Source organism: Lagopus muta, chromosome 1 (assembly GCF_023343835.1).
Source record: "Lagopus muta isolate bLagMut1 chromosome 1, bLagMut1 primary, whole genome shotgun sequence".
Taxonomy (NCBI): domain Eukaryota; kingdom Metazoa; phylum Chordata; class Aves; order Galliformes; family Phasianidae; genus Lagopus; species Lagopus muta.
In genome coordinates, this window is record NC_064433.1 from 3,350,363 (window position 1) to 3,363,066 (window position 12,704).

General features: G+C 38.2%; 1 protein-coding gene across 4 annotated transcripts in view; it reads right to left on the reverse strand.

Moving 5' to 3' along the window:
• Positions 1-12,704, reverse strand: part of MKLN1 (muskelin 1) — a 679,793-nt gene that overhangs the window by 32,751 nt on the left and 634,338 nt on the right. For 3 of the 4 annotated variants that reach the window (XM_048933812.1, XM_048933811.1, XM_048933809.1), the window contains 3 exons: positions 5,276-5,488; positions 3,352-3,573; positions 1,118-1,247 (listed from right to left, as the gene is read on the reverse strand). In XM_048933812.1, coding sequence (XP_048789769.1) covers positions 1,118-1,247; positions 3,352-3,573; positions 5,276-5,488 — 565 coding nt within the window. The remainder of the gene's footprint in view (positions 1-1,117; positions 1,248-3,351; positions 3,574-5,275; positions 5,489-12,704) is intronic. The other variant, XM_048933810.1, reaches the window with a different exon arrangement.

Below are 12,704 nucleotides of genomic sequence, written 5' to 3' on the forward strand. Positions count from 1 at the left end.
TCTCTTCTCCCTCACTGACATATCTAAATTGAATGAGCAAACACAAACTCATAACTATCAATAATTCACTTCAGAAGTTCAGTAAAATTAAGCCTGATCAAAATAAGGAGGGAAGCCTAGATTTAAGGTAAAATCAGCTTCTTAGGATTTTGGTTGCTGGAAGAACAGTAAACAAGATCAAGCTTGTTATTACATTACACATAATACCGGAAGCATTAATAAATTCTCTCATCATAGTAAACAGTGCAACGTAAATTTCAACTTCCAAGCCATAGGTTAAAAATCAGGATATCAGCAAGAGAGGAAAACAATGTGCTTCATACAAGCAGAAATCTTTTTTTCCAAAATGACCATTCTTCTCCCTTTGCGTCATGTTTGAGGAGAAAAAGCTTAAAATCAATTCTATATGGCCATGTCCTCTGGGTGTTTTTAGAGGATTCTGGTATATAGGACTTCTGTATGTAGTGCCAGGTGGCATGAACCAAGCAGGACTGAAGCTTTACTCTATACTGCTACCACATTTAGCTCCCCTTCCTCAATTCAGAGAAAGTATATCAGCACAACACGCAGCAGAAGCCTCATTTTCTCATCAGCTCTGATCAGGCAAAATAACCTCTGCCCCTCTGCTCCATTTCTCCGGACATCCTACCTGCCTTTCTGCATCTCAAAGCAAGCTAATGATTACTGTTTCACAGCACCTTTCACTTTGTAGAAGTTAAAAAGCTGTTCTCTCCTTCCCTGTTTCTACAGACAATTATTTTAAAGTTTTTTTCTCATCTCTGCTGAAATTGCAAAAATGTTCTGTGTTTAATTTTGCTTTTTTTTTTTTTTTGTCTTTTTGTGTTTTTTTTGTTGTTTTTTTTTTTTTTGATGGGTATATGGTTTCATGCATCAATTATTTGTATTGTGCTAAAAGGTGGAGATATCGAATGACAAGAAGGACAAAAGAGCTGGCATAAGTTTAACCTATATACTGTGGAGTTCACTTGGGAACACAGGGCTGGTTAAGGATGCAAACTTGATACCACAGGACTCTGCAGTTGGCCATTCACCTACTTAGCAATATATTTCTCATTCGCACCAATGTGAAGGCATTACTTTGCAGTCATACTCTTACCCATCCCTGAATCTTTCTTAGTACCATCTGATATGATATCCACATGGTCGCTGTCTACATCGTAGCTGAAGAAATCATTCAAGTAAGTTTTTGATCTCTGGCCACCAAACACGTATAAGCAGCGATTTTTCTAGAAAGAAAGAAAAAGGTATTCCTTAACCAAGTTCTTTATTTCTGTTTCACAGAAACATTAATGAATGAAAGAGTAACAGATATTTCTTCTAAATTTAAAATCATGCTTTTAATTTGGTAATCATCTATTACTTCCATATCCACAAAGATTCGCAGAATTATGCACAACAGTTTATTATTCACAGACTTAGTAAAAGCTATATAATTCTTGATTTCATTCTTAATCTTTTCCATTCTTGAATACACGTATTTTCAGTTTCAAGAGCTATACCACTGAGAGCTTCCCATTTCTCCACCCCCAAACAAATGCAATTTTAGAAGACATTATTTTCTCAGCCTAAGTAAGGCTATAAACCTGGATCCAACAGAGTATCTACTCCAGAGTAACTAGACAAATTCCACATAGTAATGGTTATAGCCCTGCTGTTTGAGCTGTAATCGAACTGTAAGGTCAGAATTTTGAAACGGCAATTCACTTCTCAAGTCCAATACAGAAGAGTGAGCAGTCTCAAGGTACACAAGGAAATAGCCTCAAGTTGCAGCAGGGCAAATATAGACTGGATATCAGGAAGAATTTCTTCATGGGAAGGGTAGTCAGGCATTATAACAGGCTGCTCAGGGCAGTGGTGGACCTTCCCATTCATGGAGGTATTTCAGATATGTGCAGACATGGCATGAAGAGACACATTGCTTAGTGGCAGACTTGGCAGCACTAAGTGATGATTGGAGTTGATGATCTTAGTGGTCTTCTCCAATCCAAGTGATATAGTGTCCAAAAACAACCCTACTAGATAATAATTTCACAGTTTAAACCAGGAACAAAGAAATTAAGAGTAACTATCCAGATACCAACACACTAAGAACAGGCAAATATGCAGAAAAGCCAGCTTTCTCACTTCTTTCAAGCTCATCAAGTAGAAGGCCCATAAGAGGCAGACTGTTTTTCTTACAAAAGATTGAGAAAACAGCAAAGTATCTAAATTGACATCAACTCTACTTGTTGAAATCTGTCTTCTTCAGTTTACCACGGACATATACTTAAATCCTCTGGTACCTACGCAGAATTGTGTGGCAGTATTTTCTTTTTTTATAAAACCAAATTTTAGAGGGTCATTAAAAGCTCTAAAAGCATAGCAATCATTATGAAACTTCTGATCTTTCGTTTGAAAGGGAAAACCTTTTCAAACTGGTCAGTTTTCAACTGTACATTGCAGAACACGTGCGGATGCCACAATATTAATTCCAGTTCCATTCCTTCTCTCATCCCCAAATCAAAATTCAACATCGGCAAAACTTTGAAAACTTGTTTGCTGCCACTAAGCTCGGTGCAGAACTGCCATTACACCATATCTGCCTATGGAAGCTTCACAGTTGACACAATTCCCCTCTGTACTGTGTTATTCTACTGAAGGTATCTGTACAAAAAGGTAGTCCAGTGCATATACAATGCGTTACAACCCTCATCCTGCAAATCTTATGTCCTGCACTTAAACAGCTGATGAGCACAAGTGGAAAAGTAACAGAAGATTTTTATTTTCTATTTATCCACCCAGTAATAAAGTGCAACACAACCTCTATCATCAAGCATTCTGCCATTCCCCATCAGGCTCTGGATTAAAAGCCCATAATGCCATCTGAACCAAACTTAACAGCTAACCATGATACCAGGCAGCAGCTGGGCCCCTGTGCTTCTGAATGCACACCAGGTAAGCCCTGCACTAGTCAAGTTTACCATTGCTGGTCTAATAGATACTTTATGTAATTACAGAAGACTCTAAGATTCTTTACTAACTCTGAAAGGAAAATACTTATGAGTAAATTCAACCAGTGGACCGCAGTTCAATGCTATTATTTAATTAGAACCCATTTAGAATTCACCTTGCTTTTATTTAATTTTTATTCATTTTAAGTCATGAAAACTTTGCCTGAGACTTCACTTAATACCACCTGCACTTACAAAACAGCATTAGAACATCATTGAACATAAAAATCAAGTGAGACAACACATCATTTGGAAGATTAAAGAGCCTGCAAGACAATCAAAACCAGAGGCTCTCTTTAAGGTCAGACACCATGAATCAAGATGTGGTGTGGATACTTACAGAATGGAACAACATACAGTGTCCTATGCGGGACTGGATATCCTCAGGTCCAGCATTACATGAATCCTCTCTCAGAAGTTTCCATGTCTGACATTGGCAGTCAAAAGCAAACAATCCGCTGAACTGTGGTTCGCTGGCTCTGCTGTCGTCCACACTGCCATTACAGGTCAAAATTCTGCCTCCAAAGGTATATATCATGTGTTTTTCAGAATCCATGCACATCTGTAAGAACAAGAGAAGTTTTTAAGAAAGCACATTAAGATCCGAACGTGCTCAGATTTATGATTATGCATCCCTCCCCTGCAAGTGATATCTAGCAAGTTAGACAGTACTCTGCACATCTCAAAGTCTCGTGAACAGACAAGAGCACAGGCATCGTGGTTGACAGGTATTAAACTCAGAAAACAGCTCCTTAGTTTAGAGCTCAAATCTAATGTCAGCTTAACATTTTAATGATCAAAAAGGGCTACACTCATCTCCTAATTGCTGATTTTAGGGAAAAAATATATAATTTTTTATCCAGAATCCATAGACAATTTTGCCAAAAAGTAAACAAAGTCACTGCTAGTTTACTGAACGCAACCCTACAGATCCAAAAAACAACCAGTGATCTGTTACTCAGCTTCCATCTCAATCACATATTTATTGTTGCTTTCACTACTTCAACCTAAAATAGAGCTGTAACCTGGCCAGGAATCCTTGAAGAGTCTGCAGTAAGTTTATCCCCAAAGCCAGAATTCGAGTTATGGCACACACAAGATACATCAGTACAAATCAAATAGAACTCCCTGATTGCAGGTGATGTTCTCAGACACAGCGCAATGGAGATGTCTACAAAACACCAGGGGAAAAGAAAGACAGAAGAACACAACAAGACAGATGCTACTCAGAAAAGCCTACACACAACTTTTCCCAGGCAGCACATTTTTGTGAAGGTTAAACAAAATCTGGTATCACAGCACACAGTGAGGGAGAGAAGAGAAAGCCGTAGACTGAGAAAGAATTCAGGGAGGACATTCTTTCCTTGGAGATAGCAGGGAAAAAGGAAAATTTCAGAAGGAGGCAAACAAGGTACCCAAAGTAGCTCTTGCCAGCTGATCATTTGCTTTTGCTCAACACCTGGAATACTGATGTTTGTTATTAATAGAACGGAAAGACTGATTGGCTTTTGTTCTGCAGGCAACACATCTAATTTATAGTGTCAGCAAAAATGCATATCTTGCTGGCAGACAACAGCTTTGGTTACAAAACAGCACCAGTTCTTGGGACACTTTAAAAACAAATACTGATGTATTATCTCTTGGCCATGTTTTATAAAAACAGCTAAGAACCAAATATCTTTTTCAAGGACACAAAAGCCATTGAATATACAACACGATTAAAAATAGAGTAATTTGAATATATGGAGAGGTGCAGCTTTTTAAAAGACTGGTAGCTACTCCTGTAAGATTTCAATCTCTATACAGCAAGAACATTTCACAAAATTAAAGATAACCGATTTTTTTAAGAATCCTGATCCTGTTGGCCTCATTTCAGTGTCTTGCTTACAGTTTTCTTCTGAAGGCAGCACACAGCTTCACAAATTGTACCTCAATGTCTACTCAGTAGGCTGATCTGCAAACCCAGCTCAGCAAGTCTGATTAAAAACAGATGAACTGTGCTTTCAGCTTTAATAAAACGTGTCTTAATAAAATGAATTAGTTTAAAAATATTTTTATGATTTGACTCAATTTTATTGGAATACCAGTAATCAACAGCTTTAGACAACAATGCTATTAGAAATTAACTGAGTGTAGATCACAACTTCCCCTATCATTGCAATGTTATCTGGTATAGCAATTCTAAATTGCGAAATCATAATTCACAAACACTGAGAAAAAGGTATACAGATAGGAACTTGTGCTAAAACATCAGTGTAGCTGACCTGATGATCGAACACCAACTTTGGACCCCCATCAGCTGCAGTGTCTTCACTCAGTAGCATCCATGTATTTGTATCAATGTCGTAGCGATAGAAGTCACTTTTCAGAGATTTGCTGTTCCTCACAGAGGAATCCAGGTAGCGACCCAGCGTGTAGATCTGTCTTCGTTGAATATCAATGCACATCTTGTGACAAGATCTGGCACTGGGACCATTCTAATAAAAAAAATAACCACAAAAATGAAGCACATTTAACACTGCTCCAGATAGATCACTACCCATTCAGGACAAATAAATACTGTCAGGTAGTAGAAATCCTTTGAATGCTCAGGAAAATTTGTGTCAGCCAAATACAGAATTAACATATATCAATATAACAGGACATTCTGTAACTTCTTAGTGTATTAGAAAAACACGAGCAAAACCAAGCAATAACACTTCTAACATAATGCCTTTTTGTAAGATTCCTTAGGAAACAGACCACTCCCTCCAGAACTGATGCACAGAGGCATGTGAAAGCTACTTGATCTTTAAAATAACAGAAGCTAATGTACATGAGAGCAAATTAAGATGTCACAGCCTATAAATAACTACATAGATAAAAGATTAAGACGTGCTCTATTACACGAGGCTCTGTTTTATTAATAGACTGTTTTCTAACAGATCATAACCAGACACTCCCACAAGCAACCATATCCTGTAATGGGTCTTCGAAGGCAACAAAAGCACTCCATCCTTCACAAAACAGATACTGTTATTCCAGCTCCAACTACAGGAATGTTTCTTACAGTAAGCAAAACTGCCCTGAGTTATGGTCTTCAGAGAAAAGACACTGTCAAATTATCATGCACTTATCCATCCAAAGTGCTCAACTTCAAAACACAGAGTAATTTATTCAATGACATTTAGACAGTACTATGCAGTACTGGACAGTCTACCACTACTTCAATTAAGCCGAGTTTTGAAAGCCTTCCTATTCTCATCTTGAAGCACAGAAGTTCTGTTGCTGTACTCCAAAATACTAGAAATCAAGGTGGGGAAAGCCTTATTTGCAAGAGATCAGACAGAAGTAATTATGCTTACAGATAAATCCTGTATTTATTTCACCTTTCTTTGCGCTTTGGAAAGCATTAAAATGAGAATGACAGAACAAAGCCGTGCAGCTAGCTTTGAGAAGAGTCTCAAGAGTCTGGAAGATAAGAAATAGAAATCACATAGAAAATGTCCACAGTTTCAAAGGTCAGTATTGGGAATCTGAAAAGGCAACCTGGAAAGCAACAAGAGAAGTGGGAAAATTTCCACTGTCAACTAAAAACTGTAAGATGCACATAAACATGACCAAACTATGAAAGACAAAACGTAAAGAAAATCTAGAGAAAAAGAAAGACTAACCAAATACTCAAAAGATGCATGATAAATTACCACTTATTACAAGTCTTACAGTTAAGGAAATCTAACCATGCCATACCAAATGACAAAATTTGCTCCACATGCTACTAAATACCACCTTACTTAAAAAAATAAAAAATAAAAAAATCTAATTGTATCATTTCACTGAAAACAAAGCTAATCAAAGTATAGTGATGGAATATTCTTCACTAAGTTTGATAAAAAGAATTCTTCACTAAAAAATAGTTGCTGCAAACTACTGTTCGAGTTAACTAAACAATACAAAGATGTGAACTAAATTGCTCATATCTGGTAAATATGAAGCATGTCAGCCATAATTACAAATTTGAGAATTAGCTACTGCATAGTGATTAAGAAAATTTTCTTTTCTCACAGAAATGAAACAATAGCGTGAAATCCTGAAACACAGCAGAAGTTCACTCATTGCCTTTGGTCACATGGAAGAAGGTGAAAGAAGGTAGCAACATACTTGATCTTGATCACAGAAAAAACAGATTACCATATTCCAAAGAATCCTATTCAGAACACACGAGATAATTTCTTTGCATGAGAGACGTCAATTCGTATATTCACAAAACTTGTCTCTGATTCAAAAGAAAACAACCCCCTATAGAAGAAGTCCATCTCTTGTTATGGAAGACCCTGGAGGATGTTCCACTGTTCCTCTGCAAAAGAGCATGCTGTTGCCATGGCACAGCTACTACTAGATGGAATAGTAAGCCCCACATGTCTGAAATCAGTCCTTTCTGACCCCTTCCCATTTGTCATGTCACTGCAATTTTCTTTTTAAATGAACCCACTGATTTAAATATCTCACTCTCACAGCACTATCAGGTCTTTCTGGGCTACAGTAGATAATATCAGATTTGCTTAAATAATGTCTCAGGAACTTTCAAGAATAAATCTCCAAACTTAATAATTTCTTGACCTGCTTTGCACTGTAGAAGAGATGCATCTTCAAATGAAATTTGAGTACGGGCAGGAGGCTCAGGCACTCAGCATATGCAACACTAGTTTTAAGCCAGAGGAGTTAACAGCACAGGTACTACAGAAAACAAGCTTCAAGAAAAAACAAGTTCAAGAAAAAACAAGTTCAAGAAAAATGCATCGTTCGTAAACATAAGAGCTGTGTATTAGTCATGCATGACTTTTTAAAGGCATTAAGTTTGACCATTTAATCTACAGACCGCAGGCAGAAAAACCTCACCTCAAGCTCACAGAATCACAGAATTGTAGGGATTGGAAGGGACCTCCAGAGATCATCGAGTCCAACCCCCTGCCAAAGCAGGTTCCCTACACCAGGTCGCACAGGTAGGCATCCAGGCAGGTCTTGAACATCTCCAGAGAAGGAGACTCCACCACCTCCCTGGGCAGCCTGTTCCAGTGCTCCGTCACCTCACTGTAAAGAAGTTCTTGCGCACATTTGTGCAGAACTTCCTATGCTGCAGTTTCTGGCCGTTTCCCCTTGTCCTGTCACCATTCACCACTGAAAAGAAGAATTTTATCACATATATAATAATTTATTTTATCACAAGAATTTTATCTTTGACTTGAACTTGTAGAACCTGCCATAGAACGGATTGTATCTTGTCACACAGAAAGTTTCCTCCAGTTCATCATCTTTTCACAAAGAAAACTGAAGTTATTCCTCTTTACCACCAAAGAAGTCATGTGGAACCAAGCATGTATGCTGCGGGATTACTGATAGGAATAAATAAGTCCATTACACATTGGTTTATAAGAGGGCTATCCTTTTGCTTAAAAAAGCCCTTGTAGCATGAACATACGTCAGTGGGAGACACAAAGTCCATTTATAGAGACAGATATGGGCAGACACTGAAAAATGACTAAAACTTCATGGCACGTGTGGTTAAATGAATCAAGAGTCCGTGGGCAATTATAAATGTTAATGCAAAGTCTCCTTCACACAGCTACAATAGCGAGCCTATTGCTCAGACAAAGAACACACTACCCCAACTGGTCATGGAGAAACCAGCCACCAACTTCAAACAATTAAGAACTGATTCCAGGAGTATCAAAGGATTTGCCCTGTTATTAAGTAATAAGTGAAAAAAACTGACTGTAATAGCCATGATTCTCTTCAACCTATAGTAAAAGACATCAAACAGAGAGCAGAACAACCCTTTTTTCTCCTCCTGCTTAAATGTAGACTGGTCCACAATCCATTAGTTAATGTCTATTTATATGTCTATCAATGAGGTGAGTGCATTGCACTAGAAATCTCTACAGTCTCATTAAAATCTGAACCATACCATCAAAAATAAACTGACAGCATATGAAGTATTAATTTCGGTACTTGCTAGTCCACATAACACACTAACCACCATTCCTAAAAATCTGGGGATAATAAAGAATTTCACCTGCACACTGATAAACCTAAGAGAAGATTAAGCAAAGTCAAGTCTTACTGAACAGAGTAGAAGACAAAGAAAATTCCAGCTAGCCTGCATTTACTGGGTCTTGTGGTAATAACAAGTGATTGTAGATCAATGCGGGACGTTTCATTAAGCAGTACTTCCTGTAGGTCTAGTTTCACTGAACTGTTATCTCTGAGGTTCCTAGTACATGTGATAGATGTTTTTGCAAATGAAGCTTCGTCAGTAGATGTTGCACTTAGTGACATGGCAATGAGTCGATGGTTGGACTAGATGGTCTTAAAGGTTTTCTTCCACCTTAATGATTCCACAATTCTATGAACCAATCAACTGAGTTAGCAGAGGCATTACTCTCCAAACAGAGCACAGCCAGTTAAAATAGGCTCTGGTAAGTCATATCAAGCAACAGTGCCCAAATGATCTGAATAAACACTGGCTTTGGGAACACTTTCCAGTTCTCACCATGAAGCTTCTGGCATGCACACTGCAGAAACCACACATGAAAGAAGCTTTTGACCAGGCTAAATTCTTATTCAGATGGCTAACAATGTGGTAAGCTGCTTCGGCCAGTTCCTCGGTTCATGCCAATGCTGCGGTGGCAACAATAAAGCATTAGCGTATCGCATTTCAGATCTACAGGACACCAAGCAATACTAAAGATTACTAAGCTTAAGCACTTGGGCACTTTGGCTTCTGTACAACTCAACCAGAGCCCCCACAGAGCTAAGACTAACCTGAATAAAGTGGCTCTCTACCACCCAGTACCACTGCACAATTAGCACAGCATAATAACAATCAAGACAGATCAAACACTGTGTGCCATGGCACCATTTTCAAGTGATGCAGAATACCAAGCTTCTGTTCCCTACTTTCACAATACAGTCCTCAAGCAGCTTAGTCTTGACTGCAACTGCTCCAGACTCTAGAATAGAAATAAACGACCCAAAGGATGTAGGGAAAAGAATAGAGTACATATAGCTAGGAGTACCTAAGACAAGGTTTTGATCTTAGAAGAAACCTAGAAACCAAGGCCAAACAGGATCTTTTAGTTTTGTCAGTGCCTCACAGAATTCAGTTGTGCAACGCCAAGCGAATACACAGTATACTTTATGAAAAGCCTTCTCAACATGCTAAGCCACTTTATAAAATCTAATTAGAGCTTTCTTCATTTAACTTGCAAATGCTGAAAGCAATTATCCCACTTAGGAGTAACTCACAAAACGTTTTCAAAAAGCAACACAACAGCATCGAGAGACAACACTGCCTCCTAAGAATAATTGATTTGTTCCTATACAGGAGAGAAAGGATTGGGACTCCTTAGGGTAGGGTCTGCTTTAATAACTATTTATGCCAGAATTGCCATGCATCATCTTAGCAACAGAATCCTGGCATGCTTTAAGGCACTAACATGATAGCTTTCTTTTTTGTTTTGCTTTTAAATAAGTGTCCTACGAACCTCCTTTAACGTGAACAGAACTCCATGAAGCTGGTTCAACTTCCCACCTCCAAAACAAGAAATTGGGGAGCTTGGCTTCTTTTGGTGATCATAACCTTTTGCAAATAAAGGGTTTTCAGTCGCAAGAAGTTCTGTTTTATTCAGACTGATCCAGATGAAAAACCTCAGGAGCAAGCCTGGACCCTGTTCAAGAGTCAGGGAAATAAAAACAAAGAACAGCTGACTAATTCTCCCTTCTTGGTGCTTTAAAAGACTGGATGGAATGTGAACATTGTCTCCAGAATAAAGTTCAAAAATAAGCGTCATGAGGTAAATGCTCTTGTCCTAAAGCAAACTGGGACGAAGACATAAAAAGACACAAACAACCTACTTTGTTTCCCATTCTGAGAGCACGCTGTCATACAACAAATAGTCCCTCCTGCCTACACACCACTGCGGAGATTAATTGGTCTCATTTCCCAGTTTCAAATTGCATTTCAGCAGATTCAGAATATAATTTGTTTCCTCCTCGTTCACCAGCATTATCCCAAAACAAAAGATAAAGTTCTACATAATCTTGAAAATGAAAGGAAATGCATATGAATCTTGGCATCCACAGAATCACAATCAAATCTTTATGCCCTTTACGATCGTTAATACTGTATCAGTGCAAGTGTTCAGGTAATGCATACTCCGAAGACATTTAATCTAAGCAGCAGCTCATAAGGATGTGATTTGCTTTAGATAACTTCTAAATTCAGCAAGAGAAGCTACAGCAACACAAAATCTCCATCTCATATTAGTTGCTCACAGAAAGCATTTCATGTTTCTCATAACTGAAGATGCCAGAAATCTATTAAAAGCATGTATCCAGTGCTTTTTATGGTAACATGTGGCATCAGTACTGCACATCAACCCCAAACATAAAGTGAGTGGAGGCTGCTGCCCTGCTTTTAATGCTCATACAATTACCAACTGACCACAAGAGCTGAATCACACAGTGTGCACATGCTACAGATGTGAGCCATCTGCAAGGGCTTTTAAAGGGTGTAAGAGCCTCTCGCATCCCAGCTATCTAACCCAATATGACGGCAAAAATCAGAGCTGTGTGTGTCATTTGATGTCCAGGACATGACATCTCTATCACTAGATGCCAAAATAACCTTTGAACTTCACAGAGGGTATATGCAACAAGGGATTGAACTAAGATTCCAAATGTTTTAAAGAATACAAGAGTAGCTCAAAAAAATAATATATATATGCATATTCTGCATACTCAACATACATACAATTCATCCAATTACTCTGCAAGTTTGCCTTAGGTAAAAGCTTAAAGCAGCATATGAAGCTACAGTAGGTCAGCAGCCTTGCATTTTCGTTTAGCCTTAAGATACTCTTGTTCCTATTTAGGAAATATAATGGCTATTATAACTTACTTTCACAGTTGCTATGCCAGCTATAAAGAAGATACTCTGAGAGTGCATGAGTTAAATATCTTCTGCCAGTAAATATTTCAGGAAATCTATTAAGCAGATCAGAACCTGACTAAGAAGCACGACCCTTAAAACCCCCAAGGCCAGTGTTGGAAAGACATGCACCTACACCATTTGTCATGCAAGTAGAATGTCTTATGATAAACATTAGGCTTGGATATCAGAATGTTGCTAAGAAGTATTTGCAAATACCAGGCTATTAACATATCTAGTTTCAGCTAAGACAAAGAATCTATCCTTCGGTCAGGCAGTTGACATAGTATTTGAGTTGTGCTTAATCTGCTTACGTGTAACCTCCTATAGCAATGCAACAAAAGAGATCTAGTTGCAAAGTCCTTTCTGGGAATTTGACTATGACATGATGGAGCAGATTAAAGTCAGAGGCAGCTTTTAGTACACAGTTTTGATTCATCGATATTGCTCACTTTGGGTGAGAAAAAAAATTAAACAGGATTAAGCTTTTTTTCCTGAAGCGTGTACACATTTGGGATACTCAGTGTTGATACTACACACCCTCAAGCTTAATGTTCTCTAAAGAGACTTTCTTTGCTTGGAAGTAAAATTGAACGGTCCCACGTTCTATTTGTGAAAGATGGTTCAATGAACTTATAACTCAAATGCTTAAGCTCACATACATAACCTTACGATACAATGGCCAGGATTTGATGACCCATGGGCAGGTCAACCCATTCGGTCCT